A 25778-nucleotide genomic window follows, 5' to 3' on the forward strand; every position below is an offset into this window, starting at 1 on the left:
ACATGCCCACATTCAACCAGCTGAAGTGGAGGTGAGGAAAAGCTCTCCAGCCCCAGGAATGATTCCTTCTCAAAGTGTTGCTGCCTAGTACTGTCAGTTACAAGTGACCCCACCCTAAAACCATACGAATTTTTAATGGGATTATTTTAATTTGCCTTCTGGTTTCTGAACCTTTATGAGGTGCCTTTAAAGCTCTTCTCTACAACCATGGGAGCTAGACATGGACTCAAGAAAAATGGGAGTAACTGAGATTCTCACATAATCACCAAATTTCAGGAACTGGGGTCTGAAAACTAACAAGCAACCCCCCTTGCCTCCTGAAAAATTGTGGCTATGACTACACAAGAAGCATCTGTTGCCAGTTGGAAAGGATTTGTCAGCAAAACTTCTGTCGACGGATTGCAAATACACATAAAACCAGATCAAAAGAGCAATCTGCTCTGTTGACAGAGAGCCGCCAGACTACTAGGCCCTGTCTCAACAGAACAGCTGACCAGAAGCTCTGCAAACAGGACCGCCTGGTGAACCAGAAGCCCGGTCTGTTGACAAAAGGTTCCTTGAGCGTCCACATGGCTGTTTTGTCAACAGGACACTATTGAGAGAGGCGTTATACCAGAACGTGGAGAGGTATAATGCTGCTGGTGGATGTGCTGGGTTTTGTTGACAGCACATTTTGCATGTAGATGCTCCACGGGTTTTTCTGACAAAAGCCCAGTTTTGCCAGAAAAACCCTCTGCGTAGACATAGCCTGTAAGTCTGGCAATACAATTGAGAAGATTTGCAATGCGGGGGTGATAAATGTATGTCCACATTGCAAAACCAAAACATTGCAGTAACTCTCAGAACCCAGGCCTATAGATCCAGGCTTGGGCTGTGGCACTACAAATAGCCATGTAGACATTCTAGACTGGGCTATAGCGCAGGCAGAAGCCCACAGAGGGAACAGGTATCAGAGGCTGAGCTAGACAATCCATATGGCCATTTTCAGCAGTGTAGTGTGAGCCCGTGTCTATGGACCTGGCTCTTCTGCACTGTTTCTTGCTTTTGTTTTTTTCTGGTGCAAACATAATTAAGACTCTGTCTCCAAAGATCTGCATAAGTACTTGGCATAGTACTCTATCTTGCTAGGCCTTTCTAGCTGACCCCTTCTCAACAGAAAGGAGCCCCAGCAACAGGCAAAGGGGAAGGAGGAGTCAGCTAAGTATCCAATGGAGGGGAAAGGAGCATTGTGAAGGGGAAAGAAGCCAAATCAATACTGTGCCCTTTTTAATGGGAACTGCCAATTTTCCTGCTGTTCAAACAGCAGACATATTGGCTATGTCTGCATCGAGCCCTAGTGCCCATAGTTTGATGCAGACAAACAGTCTCAAAAATTCAAATGGAGGCTCATTGGCATATTCATGACGCTAATTTTTGCAGCAGAAATCAAGCAGTGCAGGCGTGGTTCTGCCAGCAAAACACCCCTTTGTCAGCAGAACCACATATACAGTGCTCGATTTCTGCCACAAAAATGCAAATTAACCTCATGAATATGCACATTAATCATGTGACTATGCAACTGAGGCACCATTTTGCATTTTCCACATTGCTTATGTGCATCAAACTGTCAGCACTAGGGCTCAGTGTAGATGCAGCCATTAGGTAAATCTGAGGAAAGAGCCATCAGGTAGAAGGCTAAGTCAGTGTTTTCAAGGACAGATACAAACTTGCATTCATTTGTGGTATCAGAAAAGCAGTTTTACTCCTGCATAAGACATGTATGTAACAAATAAAACAATCACATGCTCACCTACTTCAAGACAATATAAACACACACACTCCTCTAAAACTAAATCATAAGAGACAACAGATACTTGATTTCACAACTTAGGGGAAAAAAGACCTTGGTAATATATCAGCATTTTATGCATGGTTTCATAAACTAATACAAGCTGCAGTTCAGAAGAAGGAAGGTACATATTAAAATATCATACACCACGGCTTTGCCAGAAAAAAAGGGAATAACTATAAAATATGCACAAGAGCATTTCCTATGCAGCCCATTTACATTACACAAACTCTGCCTCTCTAGAGAAACAGGGTGAGCATTAATTAGGTCTGTTATGCCTTCCATAGACTTAGATTTTTTTTCAGAGCAATTATAGAGAACATCATAATAATTTCCTCCACACATTATTTAACTGAGAACTTCGATGATGCTTTATTTAAACCTCTTTGTTCACTAAAGGATTCTATTTTTTTACCATATGGATATCACTTTTATTAGTTACTCTTAATAAAAGTAAAATGTAAGAAAATATAATTAAAAGCCATGATACATTATATCACTTAAAACAAGTTCAAATTCTGTTGTCGAACTTCTGAAATATTTTGACAGTATGAGTACATGTGAAATACACTGCAGGATGTATGTTATAACCTTTCAAAAAAGAGGCTTTTATCCATATTACGGTGCAATATTATGAAGTGAAATAACCTAAGAATGTGCAGGAGATAGTAGCAAACTGAAAATCCCAAGAGTTGTTGTGATAATTGGGACTCTAAATTTACTCTAATTATGATCTTAACTGAAACAAATATGTGAAAGTTCACAAGATGCTGCAATAACGTATAATGAAACTGTTGATTGGAAAAACTGAATTAGCCTGAACCAAAAGCCTACAGATACAGCTCAAGGACTATGTTGAGATCATGCCAGGCAAACAAAGATTGTGGTCTGGTAACTAATAAATCAAACCTATATGGACAAACTAATAAGTGAAGTGGCCATTCCTCTCATTGTTCCCTTTGTGGATACATTAGAGAGACTTTTGGAGGGGTGAGGGTGAAGATGAACAGCCTTAGGCTACTGACGCAAATTTCCTCATCATGACTGCCACCTCCATTATCTTTTGAAATCCTGGGCCTTTCTTCATTCCAATTCGGAGAGATGTGCTGACCAGGCCATTCCAGATAAAGGGCCCTAGATGACACTGCCACTTTTATGGGCTGAAGTTGAATCTCAAACACAACCTGAGATGAAATGGGATCGGATTTCAGCAAAAACAGCAGTAGAAATAAGAAGCTCCAGCTTTCAACCAACTTCTTCTCCTTTATTTGTAAGGATAACTATTACCATCTAAAAGACTCTTAAAGTTGTTTTCCCAGTGAAAAGGAAAGGGAACAAGGTATATCGTTAAAATGAAAGTCTTACTTAATACTTAATATTTCAAAGGCTTTAGGTGATTTTTCCTTTTTTTAATATACCTTTAATGAAAGGTTAAAAGGATTTGTAAAGATGTGTTTGCTGTGGTACTAAGCAGAATGAGTTCTCTGTACACCCAACATTGTTTAATACAATTTAATATTAGAGAGTGTTAATGTTGCACGCCACCATTGGGAGCATGGGGCTGTAAATGAAGGGACTCTGTGTCCAATTGCTTTTACAGAGGCAAATAAATATATTGAGCAAGTTTATCTCAGTAAAACTAAGAGTAAATTCTAAGGGCTTGATTCTGAACTGTTTAATATATGGGTAACTCATCAAATTAAATGCCTTTTATATGATTTCTCTGGGGAATGCACCTGTGAAATGTATCACAGGCTCAAGGTCTGTGAAATGGCAAGTGAGAGGAGCACACAAACATTGCAGAATCCATTATTATGTACTGCATAAGAAATTACCTCCCTAACATAGAGATATATGATGTATTTATGCTTATTTAAACTTGTCAGTGGGATCTGGGAAAAACTCAGCAGTGAGCTATAGTGAGTGTGCCAGCAGAGTTCTTATTACTTGTTATATGTTTGGGGTTTTTTTATAATTTGCCTCTATTTGAAAACTTTTCCTTAACATTCCATATTTTTTAAAAAAACTGAAATGATCAATAATGGATGTATTACATCAGTGATAATGAAAGTTTATAAAAACCCAGCAGGCCATTTGTAATCATCATTACAAAACACAGCAGTGTCAAATCCTGAAGACTTTACTGGGCACATCTCCCACGTGATCCACTGGATTTTGTTGAGAGCAACTGCTTTGAGTGCAATGGTGGAAATACCCACATATCAGCTTGTCATGTTTTATTTTGTTGCCATCAGAAAAAGATGCAGGGCTGCCCCAAACTCAGCATATTCTGCATGATCTGTGGGAGAAAGGTCCATCCATGCAAAGCCCCTGTGTCCCTGCACTGAGTCAGGGCACTGGAATAGTCTTGATTAACTCACTAGCTCTGCAGATCCATTTAAAAGGCTTTTCGAAGCAGTGACTGCCTTCTTGGGAAAAGTGGCAGGGAAGGAGAGGGCTATTTGGAAATGATATTTCAGCCAGGAGATGTATTATCTTTTTCATGTAATTTCTGTGGGGTTGATGTGGGAGGATCTAGCCCACACCTTTTCCTCTCTCACCTCCCCTTGGAGCTTCAGTCTTTACCGTCCCCATCATGACGGAGTCTGGAGTCCATGGAGAAGCTTGTGCAGACTCCAGGGTGGTGATAGAAGAGATGTAGAGGTAGAGACTCGGACAGATGACTAAGGAGGAGTATAAATATAAAGCTGGAAAATGCTAGGCAGTAATCAGGACAGTAAAGGCACAATTGGAACGGCAGCTGGCAAGGGATGTGAAGGGTAACAAGAAGGGTTTCTACAGGCATGTTAACAATAAGAGGGTTATCGGGGAAGGTGCAGGCCATTACAGGATGAGAAAGGTAACCTAGTGACAGATGGTGTAAGAAACGCTGAAGTACTCAATGCTTTTTTTACCTCAGTCTTCATGGGCAAGGACAGCTGCCACACTACAGTGCTAGACAATGTAGCATGAGAAAGTGGAGGGCAGCCCTCAGTGGGGAAGCAATGAGTTAAGAGCTACTTAGAAAAACTATATGTACACAGATCCATGGGTCTGGATTTAATGCACCCAAGGGCACTGAGGGAATTGGCAGACATCATTGCTCAGCCTTTGGCCATTATCTTTGAAGACTCGTGGAGATCAGGAGTGATTCCGGATGATTGGAAAAAAGGCAAATGTAGTGCCAATCTTTAAAAAAGGACAGAAGGACAATCCAAGGAGCTATAGACCAGTCAGCCTTACTTCAGTACCTGGGAAAATAATGGAAGAGATCCTCAAAGAATCCATTTTAGAACACTTGGAAGAGGGGAAATGATCAAAAGTAGTCAACATGGCTTCACCAAGGGCAAGTCCTGCCTGACCAATCTGATTAGCTTCTGTGGTGAGGTAGCTGGCTCTGTGGACATGGGGAAGTCAGTGGATGTGATATACCTTGACTTCAGCAAAGCTCTGAAAAGGATGAAGAGAAACTGTTCTCAGTGGTGACCAATGGCAGAACAAGGGGTAGTGGTCTGAAGTTACAGATGGAGAAGAGTAGTTTGGATATTAGGAAAAACTACGTCACCATGAGGGTGGTGAAGCACTGGAATGCATTGCTCAAGGACATGGTAGAATCTCCATCCATGGAGGTTTTTATGTCCTGGCTTGACATAGTCATGGCTGGGATGACTTAGTTGGGGTTGATCCGGCTTGGGAGAGGGGGCTGGACTCGATAACCTCTTGAGGTCCCTTCCAGCTTTGTGATTCTATCATTCTATGATTCTGTGAGATAGAAACATAGATGCAGCCGTGAACTTTAGCCCCACACTCCTTCAGTACCATCCCTGTCCTGTATTTCCCTGCACAGATCCCAGCTGCGGAAAGTTTACTGTCCCTTCACTGTGCTGGAGCAAGGAGCTGGAGAAAGGCAGAAAATCTGGCCTGATATGTTTTATTACACTCAGTTTACAAATGTTGTAAACATCTGCAGTGATTAGGCCTGTGAAATCAAAAAGGCCTCCGTGCTGACTAAGATCAAGACAACGCTTCTTATTTTCTTTCATGATCAGCCCTGGTTAGCACTAGCTTTCCTCTTCTAACCTGTTTCAAATCACAGCCCTGTCTCCCTATCATTACTGAATTCACATCATTCATAGCTTAGTAGTAGTGGAGAGACATTTTTATTTTTCCTTCCATCAAAAATACGTGCTTTGTTCTGTACTGGAAAATGGGCACAAAATAATAGCAATTTTAATGGAAAAGGGTATGGTAGGTAGGCAGGCTGGTAGTGGTGATACAAAGCCAGATAAGGCTGGTGTATATTTATTTAGATACATGCAGATCACAAAGGTTGACTGTTCTCCCACATTAGTTTCCATTTGTTGTAGCTTTACAACATCAAAGCCCTGATGTCCCTATATGTTGCATTTAGCAGTAATGTAATAGACTACCAAAAGAAATCAAAGTGAGAGTTTCTAAGTAGTTTCCTGGCAATTGAGACAGCAGGTTCTTTCATCTGTGCTGTAACTGTGGCAGTGCATTGATTTAAACTCCTGAGATCTCAAACACTTTTATATACTTTGGCCTTTCTGGCAGCTTTTTTTCCCTTCCAAGTCATAACAATTCTAGTATTTAGCTGAATGCCATCTTGCTTCCCCCAAAAGGAAGATAGTTATTTTAGCTTTGCTACTAAACTGCACAAGATCTCTAAATAAAATAGCTCTCAAAATGCCATCCTATTAGAAAATCTGTCTTTGACTCCACACATTCTAATATTCTGATTGTAGCAAAGGGATAAACAACAACAACAACAAAACCCCTCTTGGATACCTTTGAAAAGTTCTTCAGTGGAGAAGCAGTTTTGCTTTTATATTAATTTGGATGAGTTTACTTTGAAATGTTCCTCAGTGATATGCCGAGAAGGTAAGGAAAAGAGCTGCTTAGCCTCATTGATTTTATACTGTAAATATGTTTATCAGTTTTAATGTATTTGTCATCATTTAATACAATTTTTTTTTCAGTACAAATTCTTCCTGGGAACTGTTAAATACATAAATTTACCTCTTTGTCTGAGAAGTATTTACGAATCTCTTTAGGCTATATTTTCAATGTACAGCTGAGACCTTTATCTTTTTGTTTAATTTTTATTATCACAGGTTATGTTGGAGAGAGACTGTATTACATAAAAGCACTACAATGTGCTTTGTGAAGGGACCTGCTGAAGCCGTATCAGATAAAGGGTGTAATCTAAAATTCCTAAGATAAGTACAAAATTCATGATGGAAAAACATACAATTTAAATCTCAGGAATGCTTACATATGATTTTAAAAACTCTATTCACTGTAGCTGGTAGCCGACTACTGAACTCTATGAAGAACCTTTTCTGTTACATAATGAAAAGTGCTGCATAATCATTGCACATGAAGATGAATACATCAATTCTGCAGCTTTTAAGCAATGATTTTGATGAACACAATCTTCAAAGAATCAGGAAACCAAAATCAGCACATCCAGCATTCCAAGCATAGTTCATTCCCTTATAACTTGGGAAGGGTGTGATAAGAATGTAAGCAACCAAATATAATGTTCTAGGGCAAAGGTTTTCCAACTGTCTTTAGACCGCCAGTAGTCTGCAGCTCCTTGGACAGCTGTCTGGTCACTTAATTCTGGCTCTCCCTTCTCCTTTACAGCTGTAAATTAAATTATGGCAGCTAAATATACACTGTAATCTTTCCTAAAAAAGACTTCTCTATATAAGTAATTACTATGTTTGCCCAGAAGATGTTACATGATTGTGAGAATGAGGGGAGTATTTTTTTTGACAATTTGAGATCCTCTCTTCTAAAAGAACAAGTTTATGACTAAGAAAAATATTCATAAGTATTGATACAATATAGGTGAAATGATTTGCTTTATTCACATTAGGCGCTTTAGGGACTTTCAGGACCTGGGGTAGCAGATGGGATGCTATTTAACAAGGCTTGGTAATGCAGTATCAAGATGCAAGGCAGAGTAGGATGAGAGTTTCAATCCTTCTTGTGAACATTACACCTGAACAAAAGCACATATACATTTGCCCATTGAGGTTCTAAGTTAGCAGCTTAGAGGCATCAAATTCAGTGAGAGCTATGCTGATCTGGGCTACGTCTACACGTGCACCCAACTTCGAAATAGCTTATTTCGATGTTGCGACATCGAAATAGGCTATTTCGATGAATAACGTCTACACGTCCTCCAGGGCTGGCAACGTCGATGTTCAACTTCGACGTTGCTCAGCCCAACATCGAAATAGGCACAGCGAGGGAACGTCTACACGCCAAAGTAGCACACATCGAAATAAGGGAGCCAGGCACAGCTGCAGACAGGGTCACGGGGTGGACTCAACAGCAAGTCGCTCCCTTAAAGGGCCCCTCCCAGACACACTTTCATTAAACAGTGCAAGATACACAGAGCCAACAACTAGTTGCAGACCCTGTATATGCAGCACGGACCCCCAGCTGCAGCAGCAGCAGCCAGAAGCCCTGGGCTAAGGGCTGCTGCCCACGGTGACCACAGAGCCCCGCAAGGGCTGGAGAGAGAGTATCTCTCAACCCCCCAGCTGATGGCCGCCATGGAGGACCCCGCTATTTCGATGTTGCGGGACGCGGATCGTCTACACGTCCCTACTTCGATGTTGAACGTCGAAGTAGGGCGCTATTCCCATCCCCTCATGGGGTTAGCGACTTCGACGTCTCGCCGCCTAACGTCGATTTCAACTTCGAAATAGCGCCCAACACGTGTAGACGTGACGGGCGCTATTTCGAAGTTACTGCCGCTACTTCGAAGTAGCGTGCACGTGTAGACGCAGCCCTGGTGATTAAAAAGGCATGCTCTACATTACTTTCAGGTGAGACTACAGTTAGTTCTAGACGTCCAGAGTGAACCTCTATATATGACATGAGCACGTGCAAGATTTTACAATCACAACCATTTACTTAGAAAAACAAATATGATTTCACAGCCCTTGAGCATTACAGCTATGAGCAATAATCTCATGATCAGTCATATACAATGAATGCCATCAATGTATTGTAAGTGCTATCTAATCTGAAGGAGATATATGTACTTATCTACATTGCAGATATGCTAAAATGCTGTGTGCAAACAGGCCTCACCCATGTTTGGATTCTACAACTGTCTATGACTTCATCATATACATGTGGAATATCAAAGGTAAAAAGCTCAATCCTGTGTCAAGGAGCAGAAAAATATTGTGGTGGGAAGCTAAGTTCTCCAGTCCTCTTACTTCCTTTTTAGAAGCTCAGATCAGTATCTGTGTCATGCAGTTACAGGCACATTAGTCCTATTCTCCTGGTCTGTATTTTTACAACCTCCAAAGACAGATCTCCTCTTCAGCAAGTACCATAAACCTAGCCACTTAATGTTGAAAGGCAGATCCAGGTTATTTTGAAAGTCAATAACTCTTCCAAAATCCAGTTCACCTTTTACTTCAAAAATCATATTAAAAGGGGATAATTTTTAGTATTGGTGCAACAAAACAAACAAAAATAATGCTAAAAAGACAGGAATTCCATCACTTATGACTTATCTTTGGATGGACTTTCCTTGTCAGTAAGTCACCACCATAAAAGGACATGTCACTAATGAACAGCATCCTTACCACATGAGGAGACCCAGGTTCAAGTGCCTGGTCTTCTTGAGTCAGGAAAAAAGTTTTCCTTCTCAGACCATTCTGAACAGTCAATGAAAGCATCTAAACTTAATCTTCCTAAATCCCAGGCCAGTGTCCAAGCCATAAGGCTATAAAGAAAGTGTCTTGTTCTCTCTCACCTGAATACTTGATGAAAAAAAATTGACACTCGTGTTTTCATGAAACATTTTGGTTTCAACAAACTGGCATTTTTCTGTGTAAAAAGTTTCATCCAAACATTTTCAGCCAGCTCTAATGAGCATCATCTCTTGATGCACATTCTCACGTGACCTGATTTTTTAAAGCTGCAAGTCTATCAAAACCAACCAGCAAACCAATTTTCCCATCTGTAGACCTCAGTTTAGCCAGGCAATGATTAACCTCTCATCCCTGTGAGTTTCTCCCTTCAATGCTGTTTTATTTTATTTCAGCTACAATTGCTTTCACCCTTTATCAGCTTGGCTGTAGGAATTTGTGAACTGCTACTCTTCCTGTTGAAGAATGAAATTCATGTGAATAAAACAGTTCTGACCCTCTGAGGCCTATGATAAAAACTTACTTTCACACTTCCCAAGAGATTTTTCTTTCCCCTTTCACTGCTCAAATAGTAAACATAAGAAAGAAAAGAAATGGCACAACCTGAATGTTAAGAGAAGTTAAAACCTTCCTTAAATGCACTTCTAGTTTCCGAAAATCTGTTTCTTTATTGGTTTCTAGCTAATTCTAATTCCTTCATTCTAGCTGCATGGATTAAAAGACCGCTCTCACCGTGCATCAAGTGCTGCATTAGGGAGGTCTATGATGTTACAAAAAATCCAGGCATCAAGGATGATTTGTCCAGATTACTTGCTTCTTCTTGGGAAGATTTCACTGTAGCTGACAAAATTTACAGACCATCCACTTGGTCATATAGTCAAAATGATCGATATTAATAGAGTTATCTCTCAACTAGAAGGTGTTCTTCAGAGTAGCCCCCAGGCTAAGTCTATGGATGGCATAGGTACTATCCTTCTTGATTACACACACACTTCTGAGCCTTACTCACCTTTTCTTCTTTTCACTGCTTGCTACTTCCTAGCAGCAAAGGATCAGTGGAGCTGCCATGATACAGAGTGGAAGTTTCTTTGTATGTATATTCCCTTTCCAGCTGACATCTTCAGGAACCTTCCATCCCCTGGTCTCACTGGAGTCTCTCAGAAGAGTGACGATTTCTGCATTCTCATGTCTGGGGGTGGCTATTTATTTCATACTTTACTGTTGTGTACACAAATCCAAAATTACAAACAGTTAAGCACCTACCCAATTTCAGTAGCTTGTTTATTCACAAACACAGAACTGTCCTGTTGTTACAAAAACCCCTCAGTTAAAGACTCCTGGTTACCAGAGAAACGGAGTGTTAAGGAACAGGCCCTTAACAGAAAACCAAGTATCCTTGCTGGTCTCCAAAGTCATGGCAGAATAAAAGGGAAAAGACAACTTTGGGGCTATACATATATATCAAATCAGAAGGTTGAATTTGACATAACTAGGCAGTGTAGAATGAGGGGCAGTTGGCTAATCACAGCGACCAGACTGACTTACCAGCAGTTTGCTCTTTTTAGCCGTGTCTACACGTGCACGCTACTTCGAAGTAGCGGCACTAACTTCGAAATAGCGCCCGTCACGGCTACACGCGTCGGGCGCTATTTCGAAGTTAACTTCGATGTTAGGCGGCGAGACGTTGAAGTCGCTAACCCCATGAGGGGATAGGAATAGCGCCCTACTTCGACGTTCAACGTCGAAGTAGGGACCGTGTAGTCGTTGCGCATCCCGCAACTTCAAAATTGCGGGGTCCTCCATGGCGGCCATCAGCTGAGGGGTTGAGAGACACTCTCTGCAGCCCCTCAGCTCACTGGTGGCCTCATGGAGTGGCCCCTTAAAGGTCCCCTCCCCCTCCCTTCCTGTGCAGGAAGCTGAGGGAATGTGCAGGCGGCAGCCCAGACACGCGGCCAGCCTGCACGTCCCTCAGCCACCCAGAACAGGGCCAGCACCTGCGATGGCTACCCGGCAGCCCCCCCAGCGCCCCCAGGGGACCCCCCCCAAGGGGAGCCAGGGCAGCCAGCCCAGCCAGGTGGGCAGCCAGGCTGGCAAGCGGCAGCGGAGCCCCTCCTGGACGGAGGCCGAGCTGCGGGACCTGCTGGGGCTCTGGAGCGAGGAGGAGGTGCTCCAGGTAATGGGGAGCAAGAGGCGGAACGCAGATGTGTTCGCTCGGCTGGCCAACGGCCTGGCTGCCCGGGGTCACCCTGCCCGCACTCCTGATCACATCAGGAGTAAGGTGAAGGAGCTGCGGCAGGGTTACTCCCGGGCCCGGGATGCGGCCGGCCGATCTGGGGCCGCCCCCATCACTTGCCCCTTTTACAGGGAGCTCAGGGACATCCTGGGCCCCCAGCACACCTCCTCCCCTCCGGCCACCCTTGATACTTCGGCCGACGAGCCCCAGCAGGCCCTGCAGCCGGAGTCCACCCCGGAGGTAAGCCCCGCACCCCGGGGGCCCCCCCCGGAGCCCACCCCCGGGACATCGTGGCAGGAGGAGGAGGAGGAGGAGGAGGAGGTGGGGGGCTCCTCCTCTGCAGAATCCGGGCTGCAGATCCTCCTCCTGCCATCCCGGAGCAGCAGCCGGGCCTCCGCCCCCCGGGGATTTCCGGACCGTGGGAGTGGACTGACGGCTACGTACCCCCCTCTGGTGTACACCCCTGGGCTTGAGGGGCGGGGGTAATAGATATGTGTCCAGGGCCCCCCACATGCTCACATGGCCATGGCCCCAAGGACAGCAGGGCCATGTCCCTCACAGCAGTGCATCAGCCCCTGCCCCCCCACCCCGCATGACAGTGCCATGCCCCATCCCCGGGGCAGGGGGGAGCGGAACCTCGAGGGGCCCCCGGGAGGACGGGGTGGGACACCCTGCAGCAGCAGCAGCAGCAGCAGCAGCAGCAGCAGCAGCAGCATGTGATGGAGTGGGGGGAGTGCAAAAGGGAAACTCAGGCTACATATGAGCAACAAGAGCCGAATAGCTCCCAGGGGCAAAGGAGGATCCTGGGGCTACAGCTGGCAGGTGACACCTCTGCCCTGAACAAACAGGAGGGAGGAGCCGAGCTGGCTTGGAATTGGGGGAGGGAGGGCGGGGGCCACAGGTAGAGGCTAGGGGAAGGGAGAGCTGGAAGGCAGCCAGCCTGAGGAGGGGGAAAGCTGCATCCCAGAGGGGCACCCCTTGGGGTCTTCTCCCCACGACGGGTTGGAAGGACTGTCTCTTCCGACAGCTGGTGCTGTCACTCCTGGGAGAAACTGGGCATCTGTGGCCTAAGAAACCTCTCCTGTCAGACCCTGCAGAGTGAAGTGAGAGTCGCTCCCACCAGGGGACGGGGTGCAGTGCAGGGGGACCCCTGAACCCCATCCAGCACAGCAGCATCTCCCGGGGACGGGGATGGGGAACCTGCAGCACAGGGCTGGGGGCACAAAGGCCACGGCTTGGGGCCCACACTAACGCCTGTCTCCATTCTTCTTCCCCCGCTCCTCTCCTGTGTCCCGCACCTGCACCATCAGAAAGACCGGAAGAGAGCACCGGCGAGGCATCAGTGGTCCCGGAGAGCCCTCTGGGGCCATCGCTCCAGGCAAGCCCCTCGGCCGAGGACCGACCGGCCCCACGGCAGGCTAGATGGCGGACCCCGCGCCACCACCAGCCGATGGCGACGGACCCCCAGCTACTGGCCATCCACCGTCGGCAGCTGGAGGTCGTGGAGCAGCACCTGCAGCTGCAGGAGCGGGCGCTGGCCTGGCGCCAAGAGGCATGGGGGGCCTACATGGAGACTTTCAACCGCCTGGTGGACTACCTGGCCCCCCATGTCGCGCTGGCCACCGCAGCGCCCGACGTGCCTGCTCCACCCGCCGCACCACCAGCTGCTCCGCCCATCGCCGTCCCGTCCGCCGTCGCCCCGCCACCCACCGCCAAGGGCCGGAGCGCGGAGGGACCCCTGGAGCCAGCTGAGACTCGCTGGGCATATATTCCGGTCCGGCCCGCCCACAGCCAGCCCCGGACAGGGCTGCGGCCGCGGCAGGGCTCCCGGCCGCCCACGCACAGTGCTGGACTTTAGGGGCGAGGGGCCCGGGACGTGGCCCCCCCCCCTTGTATATAGTTGGGACTTATTATTTTGTGCCCCCCGTTTGCCCCGTCCCCCCCATGTAAATAGTTCTCCCCTTTATCATCCCTGGTTTTCTTTTTATTACTGAGCACACTTTTTTATTACTATTGTTTTATTTGTACATATTACTTTGGTTCCACACATGTTGTATATAGTTTGCTCTTGTTTTATATTTATAGTTAAAAAAAAAAGTTCTAAAAGAAAAAGCAGTTTAAGTTCAGCCACAAGTGCGTGCTGTCATTTGTCCAGGAAAAGTGGGAGGGGGGTGCGGTTGGGTGCTCCATGGTGTGGGCGTTGGGGCAGGGAGTGTGGTGGAGGAAGGGGCGGGCAGTGGGGGGCCTGGCAGAGTTCATCCCGTGGCCTCATCATCGAAGTGGGCCCGCAGGGCCTCCCGGACCCGGGTCCCTTCGGGGTCCACCTGCCGACTGGGGGCAGTGGGTGGCTGCATGTCGGCCCTGCCGGCCTCCACAGCCCAGCCCTGGAAAAAGGCCTGCCCCTTGCTCTCCACCAAATTGTGCAGGGCGCAGCAGGCACCCACAATCAGGGGAATGTTGTTGGGGCCCGCATCCAGGCGGGTCAGGAGACATCACCAGCGTCCTTTCAGACGGCCAAATGAGCGCTCCACCACCTGGCGCGCGTGGTTCAGGCGCTGGTTGAAGCGCTCCTGGCTAGTGGAGAGATGGCCCGTGTATGGGTGCATGAGCCACGGCCGGAGGGGGTATGCCGCATCTGCAATGACGCAGAGGGGCATGGTGGTGTCCCCCAGAGGGATCTCCCGCTGGGGGATGTAGGTCCCCACCTCCAGCCGGCGGCACAGGCCCGAGTTCCGGAAAACCCGGGCGTCATGGGTGCTGCCAGGCCAGCCCACATAAATGTCCTAGAAACAGCCCCGGCTGTCCACCAAGGCCTGGAGGACCACAGAATGGTAGCCCTTGCGATTGATGTAGCGTCCTCCACTGTGATGCGGGGCGCGGATGGGGATGTGAGTCCCATCCAGAGCCCCGAAGCAATTGGGGAAGCCCAGGGTGGCAAAGGCCACGATGGTGGCATCTGGGTCCCCCAGCCCCACGAGCCTGTGCAGGAGCATGGCATTGATGGCACGCACAACCTGCAGGGAAAGCACATGGGACAGCACCAATGAGGGGTGAGCAGGGTGTGCGTGGCCCTGCCCTGCCCTCCCCTCCCCTGCCCTGCCCTCCTCTGCCCTGCCCTGCCCTCCTCTGCCCTGCCCTCCTCTGCCCGGGCCCCCCTCCCCTGCCCTCCCCTCCCCCCGTGGGTTCTCTTACCTCCATGAGGACAGCCCCAACGGTGGCCTTGCCGACACCAAACTGCTGCCCCACGGATTGGTAGCTGTCTGGAGTGGCCAGCTTCCAGACAGCGATGCCGACCCGTTTCTGCACTGGGAGGGCACGCCACATGGCAGTGTCCTGGTGCCTGAGTGTGGGGGTGAGCCACTGGCACAGCTCCAGAAATGTCTGCCGGCTCATCCTGAAGTTCCTGAGCCAGCGGTCGTCGTCCCACTCCCCAAGCACCAGCCGCTCCCACCAGTCAGTGCTGGTGGGGTAGCTCCACAGCCGCCGGCGTGTGAGGCGGGGCAGGGGGCGGGGTGCTGCAGGGTTGGGGGTTGAGCCCTGCTGCCCTGGGGGCAGCTCCTCCTCCGGTGTAGCAAGGAGGTACTCAGCTGCCTCCTGCATGGCATGGAGCAGGGCAAGCCCTGCTCCTGCCGGGAGGGCTGGGTGGACCTCTGGCTGCTGCTGCTGCTGCTGCTGCTGCTGCTGCTGCTGCTAGGTGTCCATGCCTGCGTCGCCCAGGGTCTGTGTGCCTATGGCTCCTCAGACCGCGTGCTGTGCAGGCTGAGTGTGTCTGGGAGGGGCCCTTTAAGGGAGCGGCTAGCTGTTGCCCTGGAAGCGCTAGTCCGCCCTGTGACCCTGTCTGCAGCTGTGCTTGGCATCCCTATTTCGATGTGTGCTACTTTGGCGTGTAGACGTTCCCTCGCTGCGCCTATTTCGATGTTGTGCTGCACAACGTCGAAGTTGAACATCGACGTTGCCAGCCCTGGAGGACGTGTAGACGTTATTCATCGAAATAGCCTATTTCGATGTCGCTACATCGAAATAAGCTATTTCGATGTAGGCTTCACGTGTAGACATAGCCTTTATTGTGTAACCCTGCACACAGCAGGAAGTGCATTCCAAGGGTATTATTATCCCATACGTAAACTAACCATATCTTGGATCACAACATAAGGACAGCAGCCTCTTTGGGAGGAGATAAACCCCACCCTGGGACAGATGAGTGAAGAGTTGACAAGCAAGGTGGGGGAGTGGGTAGAGGCTTGAATCAGTCCCACCAATGTGCTGGAGTGCATTTGAGCTGACGCATTAAGGAAATAAATAGTTCTAAATAGGTGACAGAGGGGTGACAAAGTTTCTTCAAGCCAGAGAGGAGTCAGGGACGAGATCGTGACTTTGATTCACAGTCTGGCCTATGGTCTGTTTCTGGACTGGAATAATTATGGGGTGCCTTTTACCAAGGACCTTGTGGCAAAGCCACAATATAAGTCTTTAGAAATACGCAATGGAAGAAGTAGCACTCCAGAGCTGCGTCTACACGTGCACACTACTTCGAAGTAGCGGCACCAACTTCGACGTTAGGCGGCAAGACGTCAAAGTCGCTAACCTCATGAGGAGATAGGAATAGCGCCCTACTTCGACGTTCAACGTCGAAGTAAGGACCGTGTAGACGATCCGCGTCCCGCAATGTCGAAATTGCTGGGTCCTCCATGGCGGCCATCAGCTGGGGGGTTGAGAGATGCTCTCTCTCCAGCCCCTGCGGGGCTCTATGGTCACCGTGGGCAGCAGCCCTTAGCCCAGGGCTTCTGGCTGCTTCTGCGGCAGCTGGGGATCTATGCTGCAGGCACAGGGTCTGCAACCAGTTGTCAGCTCTGTGTATCTTGTGTTGTTTAGTGCAACTGTGTCTGGGAGGGGCCCTTTAAGGGAGCGGCTGGCTGTTGAGTCCGCCCTGTGACCCTGTCTGCAGCTGTGCCTGGCATCCCTATTTCGATGTGTGCTACTTTGACGTGTAGACGTTCCCTCGCTGCGCCTATTTCGATGTTGGGCTGAGCAACGTCGAAGTTGAACATCGACGTTGTCGGCCCTGGAGGACGTGTAGACGTTATTCATCGAAATAGACTATTTCGATGTCGCAACATCGAAATAAGCCATTTCGATGTTGGCTGCACGTGTAGACGTAGCCCAGGTGGCCAACAGAAATACCTGTAGAGTGGATTTCAGAAATTCAGACTGGAGGTGATGGAGATATGTATGCCCATGGCTTACACATTTCATAATAGTCCAAACACTTGTTTGAAAATACCCATTATTCTTTTCAAATTAACAACTAAATAGTAAAGATTTATTAAAAATATGCCATGCCCAGGTATAAATTCAGGATCCTCTGCCATGAAAAATGCATACTGAAGAGAGTAAGCTCTTTGTTCTATCCTGTTTTTGTTACATCCGCTAGAAATAATGACTGCAGAATCTCTTTCAACAAAAGGTCATTTATGTCAATGGACGAAACACAGAGGATCAGATCGCCTGCGGTAATTGCAAATTAATGCTCTACTGCTAAAGCATTAACTACATAATATTGATCTACAATTGAATCATACAGGCTACTGTGAAGTGAGTTTTACTTTAGTATTTTTGTGCTTTTGTTGCTTTTCCCACAATACGTTTTCACCTTCCACTGGAATTTTCTATAATTGTCTCCATTTTTAGTTTTCTACAGTATAATGACTTCTGAAAATGCATGTCTGCTTCTCAAAGGCCTTTCAAACAATCTACCAAACCATTGACGTGACATGGTAAAGTATATGTGATGCAAGTGACACAAAAAACAAATGGAAAATCTTATTTCTGTAAAATCAAAGCTTTAGGAAAAAGCTCACTTGAAAGTCAAAATGTTACTTCAATGACACAGCACTCTCTAACAGACAAAGTAAAAGAACAAAACTCAGAATGATGCAGTCAAAAATAAAAAATCAGTCAAAAATCAGTGAGAGCTTTGGGTATGCAAGAAATGCAGGACTGGGCACACATGGATGAAATATTTATTTCATTCCTATATTAAAAAACAAATAAGTAGATGGAGATATACTCTGACTAAGTACTAAGAGAACAGTCATGGAAGTATTTAAATGCATCCACGATCTGACTGAATTTTTTTTTCAAAAATGCTCTTTCCAACCATTCACAAAATTACATAAATTGGAAGTACTACCTATTCATTTATTTTGTATCACTCCCAGATATTCATGAGTACCTCTTTGGGGTTTAGATATCATGGCCCCTTTGAAAGCTTTTCCAGAGAAGGAAATTTTGGTTGTTCCAGGCATGTGGAGAGGGGGACAGTAGTAGGGGATGAGGAACTGTAGCTCTAGATGAAAGAACAGCAGCAACCAGGCCTCATCCACTGAAGCAGCTGAGCTCCTGACTGCAAGCTGGAAGGGACAGTGTCCAGGACCGGAGCCAGTAGAAGCACAGGGCCAGGAAGGAATCACCCGAGAAGGAGAAACTGGAGCTAGAAAAAGAGCTGTGTATGAACATGAGTGCTGGAGCTTGTGATCTTGCATGAGAAATAAGGAGGGGGGCTGTAGGTATCAAAGTGGAGAGGTTGTCATTTTGTGAAAATTTGCAGAGCAGCAGAAGAGGGCACTGGAGAGGTTTGTTGAAGGCATCACCCTCTACTGAAGGTTTTATGTTTTCCCTGCCAACTTCTACTTCTTCCTTTCAACAGGGGACATATCTGAGGTCAATATCATTTTGGTTTCAGAGAAGATTATACCCATTTGTCTTACAGCCAGTGTTTTTTTTGTGCTGGTACTGAGTACTTGCACTTCGGCAGCCCCAGCCACAGGATTGGCTAGGGAACTTGGGGGAGGGGAGCCAGCTGAGTACCAGCTCCTCTCTCTCTCTCTCTCTTTTTCTTTACATACAGAAAAAGCACTGCTTATACCTATTCCTCACTGACTTCAGCTATGCTGAAATAAGAACTCAAACCAAAATAAATGTCCACACAGGGTTTTGCAATCATTTATCTAAATCAGTTTGAAAAATTCTTTATGTAAAACCAAAGCAACTTTCTGGTATAAAGAAATCCAAAGAGGAGAAAACAGAGATCGTGACTGTCTCTCTTGAGAAAATGATGCTGGAAATAGATGAGCCTTGCAGTGCTCTCTAAAGGAGATGTCCAGCCAAGTGTTCTATGGCACACGGCTCCACACTGAACATGAATCACTTTAATCAGCCAATACTTAATTAGTATGCAAAAATCATCCTGAGTTTTCTAGGTTCAGTAAGTATTCTTTAATTAGCCACTCCAGAAGCAATACCCATTCTGTTCTCTCTGTATTTACATTTTAGAATTCTCCATTGTCTTCAGGGAAATATCTACACACAAGAAAATCATCCCCCAAACACACCTACACAATCTGTATTAAGGAAAAATGTATAATTCTACATTAATGAATTTTCACCCATCCTTAATCAAAGTCCTTCAGAGATTTAATAGAATGGAAACATGATAAGTCAGCTATATATTGTTACCAATATATAACTTTTCAACAAAAATCCTCAGCGCTTCAGTGAAGAAAACTGTAGAATGTTATTTATACTTTAAGTCTAGGTTCAGTTCTCATTAGCAGCCATAAATGAAAGGAATGTGCAGGTCTGAAAACATTCCCTTGTTGATAATACTTTTGTTGTAGACAAATATTATACTAGAATTAGCATCATACCATGAGCGGGAGGTGCAGAGAAGAGGCAAGAGAGACGCAGAACTGAAGTAATACTGACAGTGTTACTCTAGCTCTCTGATCCCCTCTACAAGAAAAGGAGAGTTTGAAATCATCTAATAGAAGTTTTAAAATTAATAAGGGCAATTAATAAAGCAGCTGGACAAATCAAGGTACAGGATAACCTTATATACTCTTCTGCTTGTTTGATGCTAATACAGAGAGACAGGAATATCTGTCAGGGCATGTGAGTCTCCCACTGCTACTTCTCCCCTCAAACGGTTACAAGTTACACCAATGTTCCCTCCCACTTCTATCCCCTCTGCCTCCCCCCACAATCTGGACCATTTGACTGCACTTACTTGCTTCTGGCTACCAGACAAACAACAGTTTGGGATCCTTGGGGTGTTCAGTTTGCTAGCTGCTTTGAAAGCTTCATGATACTGTCAAGCTTGAAGTCCGAGATCCCCAAAACTCTTAGCACTGAGTGATTTTTCAGGGCTCATGCAAATAATCACACCAATAGAGTTACCCACAATTTTCTCTCCACCAGAGCAAACCTGGAACTAGCATTTGCCACCACTGAAGCTGTCCAGTAAGGTTTGACTTACATGGAATGTAATTTTCAGTGCCAAAAGTGGCATTGAGAACGAAGGTACCATTGTCCTGTTATTGTCCAACTACCAGGAAAAGGAGTCTCTGAAGAGAAGAGCCTGAAGAGCGATGGGGGAAGGTGGACCTGGGGGCACTGAGAGCAGCTGGGGGGAGAGGGGCCAGTGCAGTGAGGAGGGCGGACATGGGAGCAGATGGGGGTAGTGGGTTGGGGAGGGTCCTATGGTGATGGTAGCTGGGGGGCGGTGAAAGGTGGGGAGGAGGGTCCTGGGGATATGAGGACATTGCTCCACAGGGAGCTATGGTGACTCACGGTGACAGAGAGGTATGAAGTAGCGGGCTCTTTAACCACATTCTCCACACCCCACTGCCTTGTGGGTTATCCTGGGAAGGAGAAAGGCTAAGGGAGTAAACCCTGACAGAAAATCCAGAGTGGAGTCCGAAGGCAGTTCGGTGTCAACTTCTGGCACTGTCCCGGCAACTCCTGCAGCTGAGCTGGTACCAGACGTGGAGGTTATCCTCTCCTTTGGACTATATCAGTAAAGCCGAGAGGGGGACACTGGTGTCTGGGCAGCCCAGAGTCTCCATAATAAGTGCCCAGGCTCGCACCCGGAGAAGTACTCCGGTGTCGCTGAACAGCATTGCATCAACACGGGAGGCAACAGATACAGGTTATAAGCTCTTGCTCGATTGGCGTAGAGAACGAGCGCCAGGGGTTGCCTTCAACGGTGGGAGAGATCCTTGCATCTCACTGGACAGTCACCGCCCGCCTCAAGCTGGGCAGCCCCCAGCCAATAGGGTACTGTCCCACCACAGTTCACCTGCCTCGCTGGGTGCGTGAGGCTTAAGGTTCCTGAACCTGACAAGTGACTGAAATTTGGGCACCAGGCAAACCAATAAGAAAATCAACAAGAAATGAGAAACATCAACAATTTAAGCTTGCTTGCTGGAATGTGCGGACCATGCTGACCGGCTTGACTGAAGATCTTCAGGCCATCAGTGACACCCGAAAGACCGCTGTCATCAACGAGGAACTGAAGAGGCTCAGAGTTGATATCACTGCACTGCAAGAGACGCGACTCGCAGATTCGGGATCTCTAAAGGAAAAGGACTACACCTTTTTCTGGCAGGGTAAAGCCCATGAAGAGCCCAGAGAGCATGGTGTTGGCTTTGCTGTCAGAAACACCCTTCTACAAATGGTGGATTTAGTCATGGGCGGATCAGCAAGACTTCTTCGGATCACGCTTCAAACTTGCGCCGGTCCCGTCCACCTGATCAGCGCTTATGCTCCAACCCTGTACGCTACACCAGAAGTAAAAGACAAGTTCTATGACGTGCTTAGTGCTGCTGTAGTGCAAATACCTGGTCGTGAACAACTGTACATCTTGGGTGACTTCAATGCAAGAGTTGGAGCTGATTGGGCCTCATGGCCTTCCTGCTTAGGACACTTCGGTGTGGGAAAAATGAATGACAATGGACAGCGTCTCCTTGAACTGTGCATGTATCACAATCTGTGCATCACAAACACATTCTTCCAAACGAAGCCACGGCACAGAGTGTCGTGGAGACACCCACGCTCGAAGCACTGGCATCAACTAGATGTGGTCATCACGAGGCGTAATAACCTCAAAAACATCCTTCTGACACGCAGCTATCATAGTGCTGACTGTGATACAGATCACCCGCTAGTTTGCTCCAAGCTCAAGCTGAGACCCAAGAAGCTGTACTGCTGTAAACCTGCTGGAAGGCCCCGCATTGATGCCAGAAAGACGGCAAACTCGGAGAAAGCTGAAGAGTTCAGAGAGACCCTCCAGGAAAATCTGTGCAGTGGCCCTGGGGGTGCCGATGTGACATCCAAATGGCAACATCTGAGGGATACAGTTTACAACACGGCCTTGTCGGTGTTTGGAAGAAGAGCTAGAGACACGAATGATTGGTTCAAAGCTCACTCCGATGAGATGATTCCAGTCATTGAAAAGAAGCGCGCTGCACTCCTGGAGTACAAACGCTCACCAAGCCAGAGTACCCAGGAAGCACTTAGAGAGGCCAGGAGAACAATACAGCAGACAGCCAGGCGCTGTGCCAACAACCAATGGCTCCAGCTATGCAGCACCATCCAGACCTGTGCCGACTTTGGTAATCTCAGAGAAATGTACGAGGGTATGAGGAAGGCATTAGGACTCACCCAGAACAAGATGGCACCTCTGAAATCCAAATCAGGTGAAGTCATTGCTGACAAAGCCAAACAGATGGAGCGCTGGGTTGAGCACTACTCCGAGCTGTACTCACGCGAGAACGTTGTGGTTGACGCAGCCCTCGATGCCGTCAAGCTCCTACCAGTAATGGACGAACTGGATCAAGAACCGACTGTGGATGAACTGAAAAGAGCCATCGACAGCATTGCAGCAGGAAAGGCCCCTGGTCAGGATGGTATACCACCAGAGGTAATCAAATGTGCCGCGGACACACTCCTGAAACCCCTACATGAGCTACTGTGCCTGTGCTGGAAAGCGGGTGAGGTTCCACAGGATATGCACGACGCTAACATTGTAACGTTGTATAAGAACAAAGGAGACAGAAGCGACTGCAACAATTACCGTGGAATCTCCCTCCTAAGCGTCACTGGTAAACTGTTCGCTCGCGTCATCGTTGGCAGACTCCAGAAGATTGCTGAGAGGGTGTACCCCGAATCGCAGTGCGGATTCCGCGCAGAGAGGTGTACCGTTGACATGGTTTTCTCTCTAAGGCAGCTGCAGGAGAAGTGCAGGGAGCAGAGAAAGCCACTCTACATAGCCTTCATCGACCTGACCGAGGCCTTTGACTTGGTCAGCAGGGATGGTCTGTTCAAACTGCTCCACAAGAAAGGCTGTCCTCCACGGTTACTCAAGATGATCCAGTCGTTCCACAAAGACATGAGAAGAACCATCCAATATGACGGTGCATTATCGGATGCTTTCAGAATTAGGAGCGGCGTCAAACAAGGATGCATACTTGCTCTGACATTGTTCAGGATCTTCTTTGCACTCCTCCTGAAGCATGCCTTTGGATCTTCAACAGAGGGCATCTTGCTGCACACAAGATCTGATGGGAAACTGTTTAACCTTGCAAGGCTGAAAGCTAAGTCTAAGGTGCGGGAAGTCCTCATCAGAGACATGCTGTTCGCAGACAATGCTGCTGTAGTGTCTCACACAGAAGACCAGCTTCAAAAACTGCTGGATCAGTTCTCCAAAGCGTGCAAGGACTTTGGGCTTACCATCAGCCTAAAGAAGACAAACGTACTCGGTCAGGATGTTGCTGAATCCCCATCAATCAGCATTGACAACTATACGTTAGAGGTTGTCCACGAGCTCGTTTACCTCGGGTCCACCATCACTGACATCCTGTCATTGGACACTGAGCTAAATAGGAGGATCGGAAAAGCAGCCACAACTCTGTCCAGACTCAGCAGGAGAGTGTGGAATAACAACAAGCTGTACACTCACACCAAAATGCGAGCCTGCATCCTCAGCACCCTCCTTTATGGCAGCGAGACTTGGACCCTGTACGCCCGCCAGGAAAAGAGGCTGAACGTCTTCCACTTGTGCTGCCTCAGGCGCATCCTTGGAATATCATGGAAGGACAGAGTGACCAACACCGCCGTCCTCGAGCAAGCTGGAATCCCAACCATGCACACCCTCCTCAGGCAGCGTTGACTCCGCTGGCTTGGCCACGTCCACAGGATGAATGATGGAAGGATTCCAAAAGACATCCTGTATGGTGAGCTAGCCTCTGACAAAAGACCTCCCGGATGCCCCCAGTTGTGCTACAAAGATGTCTGCAAGAGAGACCTCAGAGAGGTAGACATCGAGCTGGACAACTGGGAAGAACTAGCAGATGACCGCAGCAGATGGAGGCAGGGGTTACACAAGGGCCTTCAGAAGGGCGAGATGAAGATCAGACAGCTAGCAGAGGAGAAGCGAGCGCACAAAAAGCACAATAAGGACTTGCCAGACACCCACTACATCTGCAAGGGATGCAGCAAGGACTGTCACTCTCGTGTGGGTCTTCATAGTCACAATAGACACTGTAAATGAAGTCCTCAATTGAAACTTTAAAGGGCACGATCCATAGTCTATGCAGACTGAAGGATGCCTACTACTACTATTACTACCATTGCCTCCAAACACAAGTTTCTCCCTTCATTTAGATGCAATGCACACTATGTCTTTCTTGCCTGATTATTTACTGATCCTGCAGGCTTCCAAAGATTCACAACATACAAGATTAGGCTCTACCCTAACATCATGGGGTTGATGTCCTGGTGAAAGAAACACTGTGACCACCTACTGTCCACAACAGTCTTCCTCCTTTACATATTCACAATTGTTCTAAATGACTGTTCAATGCAGGCAGCAGTCAGAAGTGCCAATGGAGCTTCTAGGACTTATACTAACAACATCTGGTATTAAAGAAAAATCGACCATTCACTCTAAAGTATGTCTAAAGCTTAAGAAAAGATCAGCCAATGCCAACTGCAAGCTATCTTGGCTGACTATTCTTTAGCCATGGACTGTGATGCCAACAACATGTAAAGGATGAAAAGTTTTGCATTGTTTGTAAATCAAGACAAATGCTTGAGGAAGTTTATTGCCTGGGTGAAAACGAAGACTTTTCAAACTGAATCCAGGTGTGATCAAAGTGAAGCCAATTGGAATTTTTTTTTTTTTTTTGGTGCTAAACAAGAGACAGAATGAAAACTCCCTGGTCCAAAGAGCTTACATTGGGCAAGACAGAACGTGAAAACACAGAATGCACTATGGCGCACACAAAATTATCAACTTAATTTGCTTAACAAGAGAAATTGATTTAAATTGGAAACTTTCTAGGTTAGAGAAAAAAGATCCCATTTCATTTTTGAAAAGCTAGCCTTTCCCAGGGCAGCACAATACGTTACGGGGCATCCATTCCATCACCGAATATCTTAAGCAAATGGCTCCTAGCAATGAGTTTGAAACTAACAATATGAACATTTGTCCTAATGGATCAATTATCTTAACACTTCCTTTTTACTACTTTGAGGTGAAATCTTTAGTTTTAAGATGAATTACATTTCTGTGCTACATTACTAATTATCACTTTTAAAGGAGTAAATAACTCAAATACCTGTAGAACAGAAGCACCAACGTGGAGAAATTGCAGCCCACTCTCAGCTGAATCAACTCCTCCTGTTGCTAAAATGGGAAATCCTGGAAGGGCATGAGCTATGGCAGATACTGCTCGCAGGGCTATGGGCCGAATAGCACTTCCTAAAGAAAACCAGAGTACAGTGTTAGCATGTTGGAATACTGCAGACTTAGATATGTTGTGTGCATGCCCATCATGGGATGGCAGTGTTGTACTAGATAAATCGCTAATATCTAGAACTAATATCAAATTCTCATATCTAAAATATAACAATTTGTAAATCAACACGTATCAGGTTTTGGATAGTATTATTACATGTAAAAGTGTTAGGAATGTGGGTGTAATAACACTAAAATTGCAAACAGAAACACTTGCATATTTAACTGGATAAGACACAAAAATTGGCTCAAACATTTAAGCATCTGTTTTAAAAGAACAAGGAACAATATAATTAGAAACAGAAAACAATTCCATATAGTAAATTATAGACATACAGCTTTAAATTTCTACATAAAGTAGAAGGTTGCTGGTGT

The 25778-nt window shown here is 46.8% G+C and overlaps 1 protein-coding gene across 2 annotated transcripts in view; it reads right to left on the reverse strand.

Annotated features, from left to right (window-relative positions):
* Positions 1–25778, reverse strand: part of DPYD (dihydropyrimidine dehydrogenase) — a 725075-nt gene that overhangs the window by 76765 nt on the left and 622532 nt on the right. For both annotated transcript variants that reach the window (XM_075002998.1, XM_075002997.1), the window contains exon 19: positions 25225–25367. In XM_075002998.1, coding sequence (XP_074859099.1) covers positions 25225–25367 — 143 coding nt within the window. The remainder of the gene's footprint in view (positions 1–25224; positions 25368–25778) is intronic.

This window comes from Carettochelys insculpta, chromosome 9 (genome assembly GCF_033958435.1).
Source record: "Carettochelys insculpta isolate YL-2023 chromosome 9, ASM3395843v1, whole genome shotgun sequence".
In the NCBI taxonomy this organism is placed as follows: Eukaryota; Metazoa; Chordata; order Testudines; family Carettochelyidae; genus Carettochelys; species Carettochelys insculpta.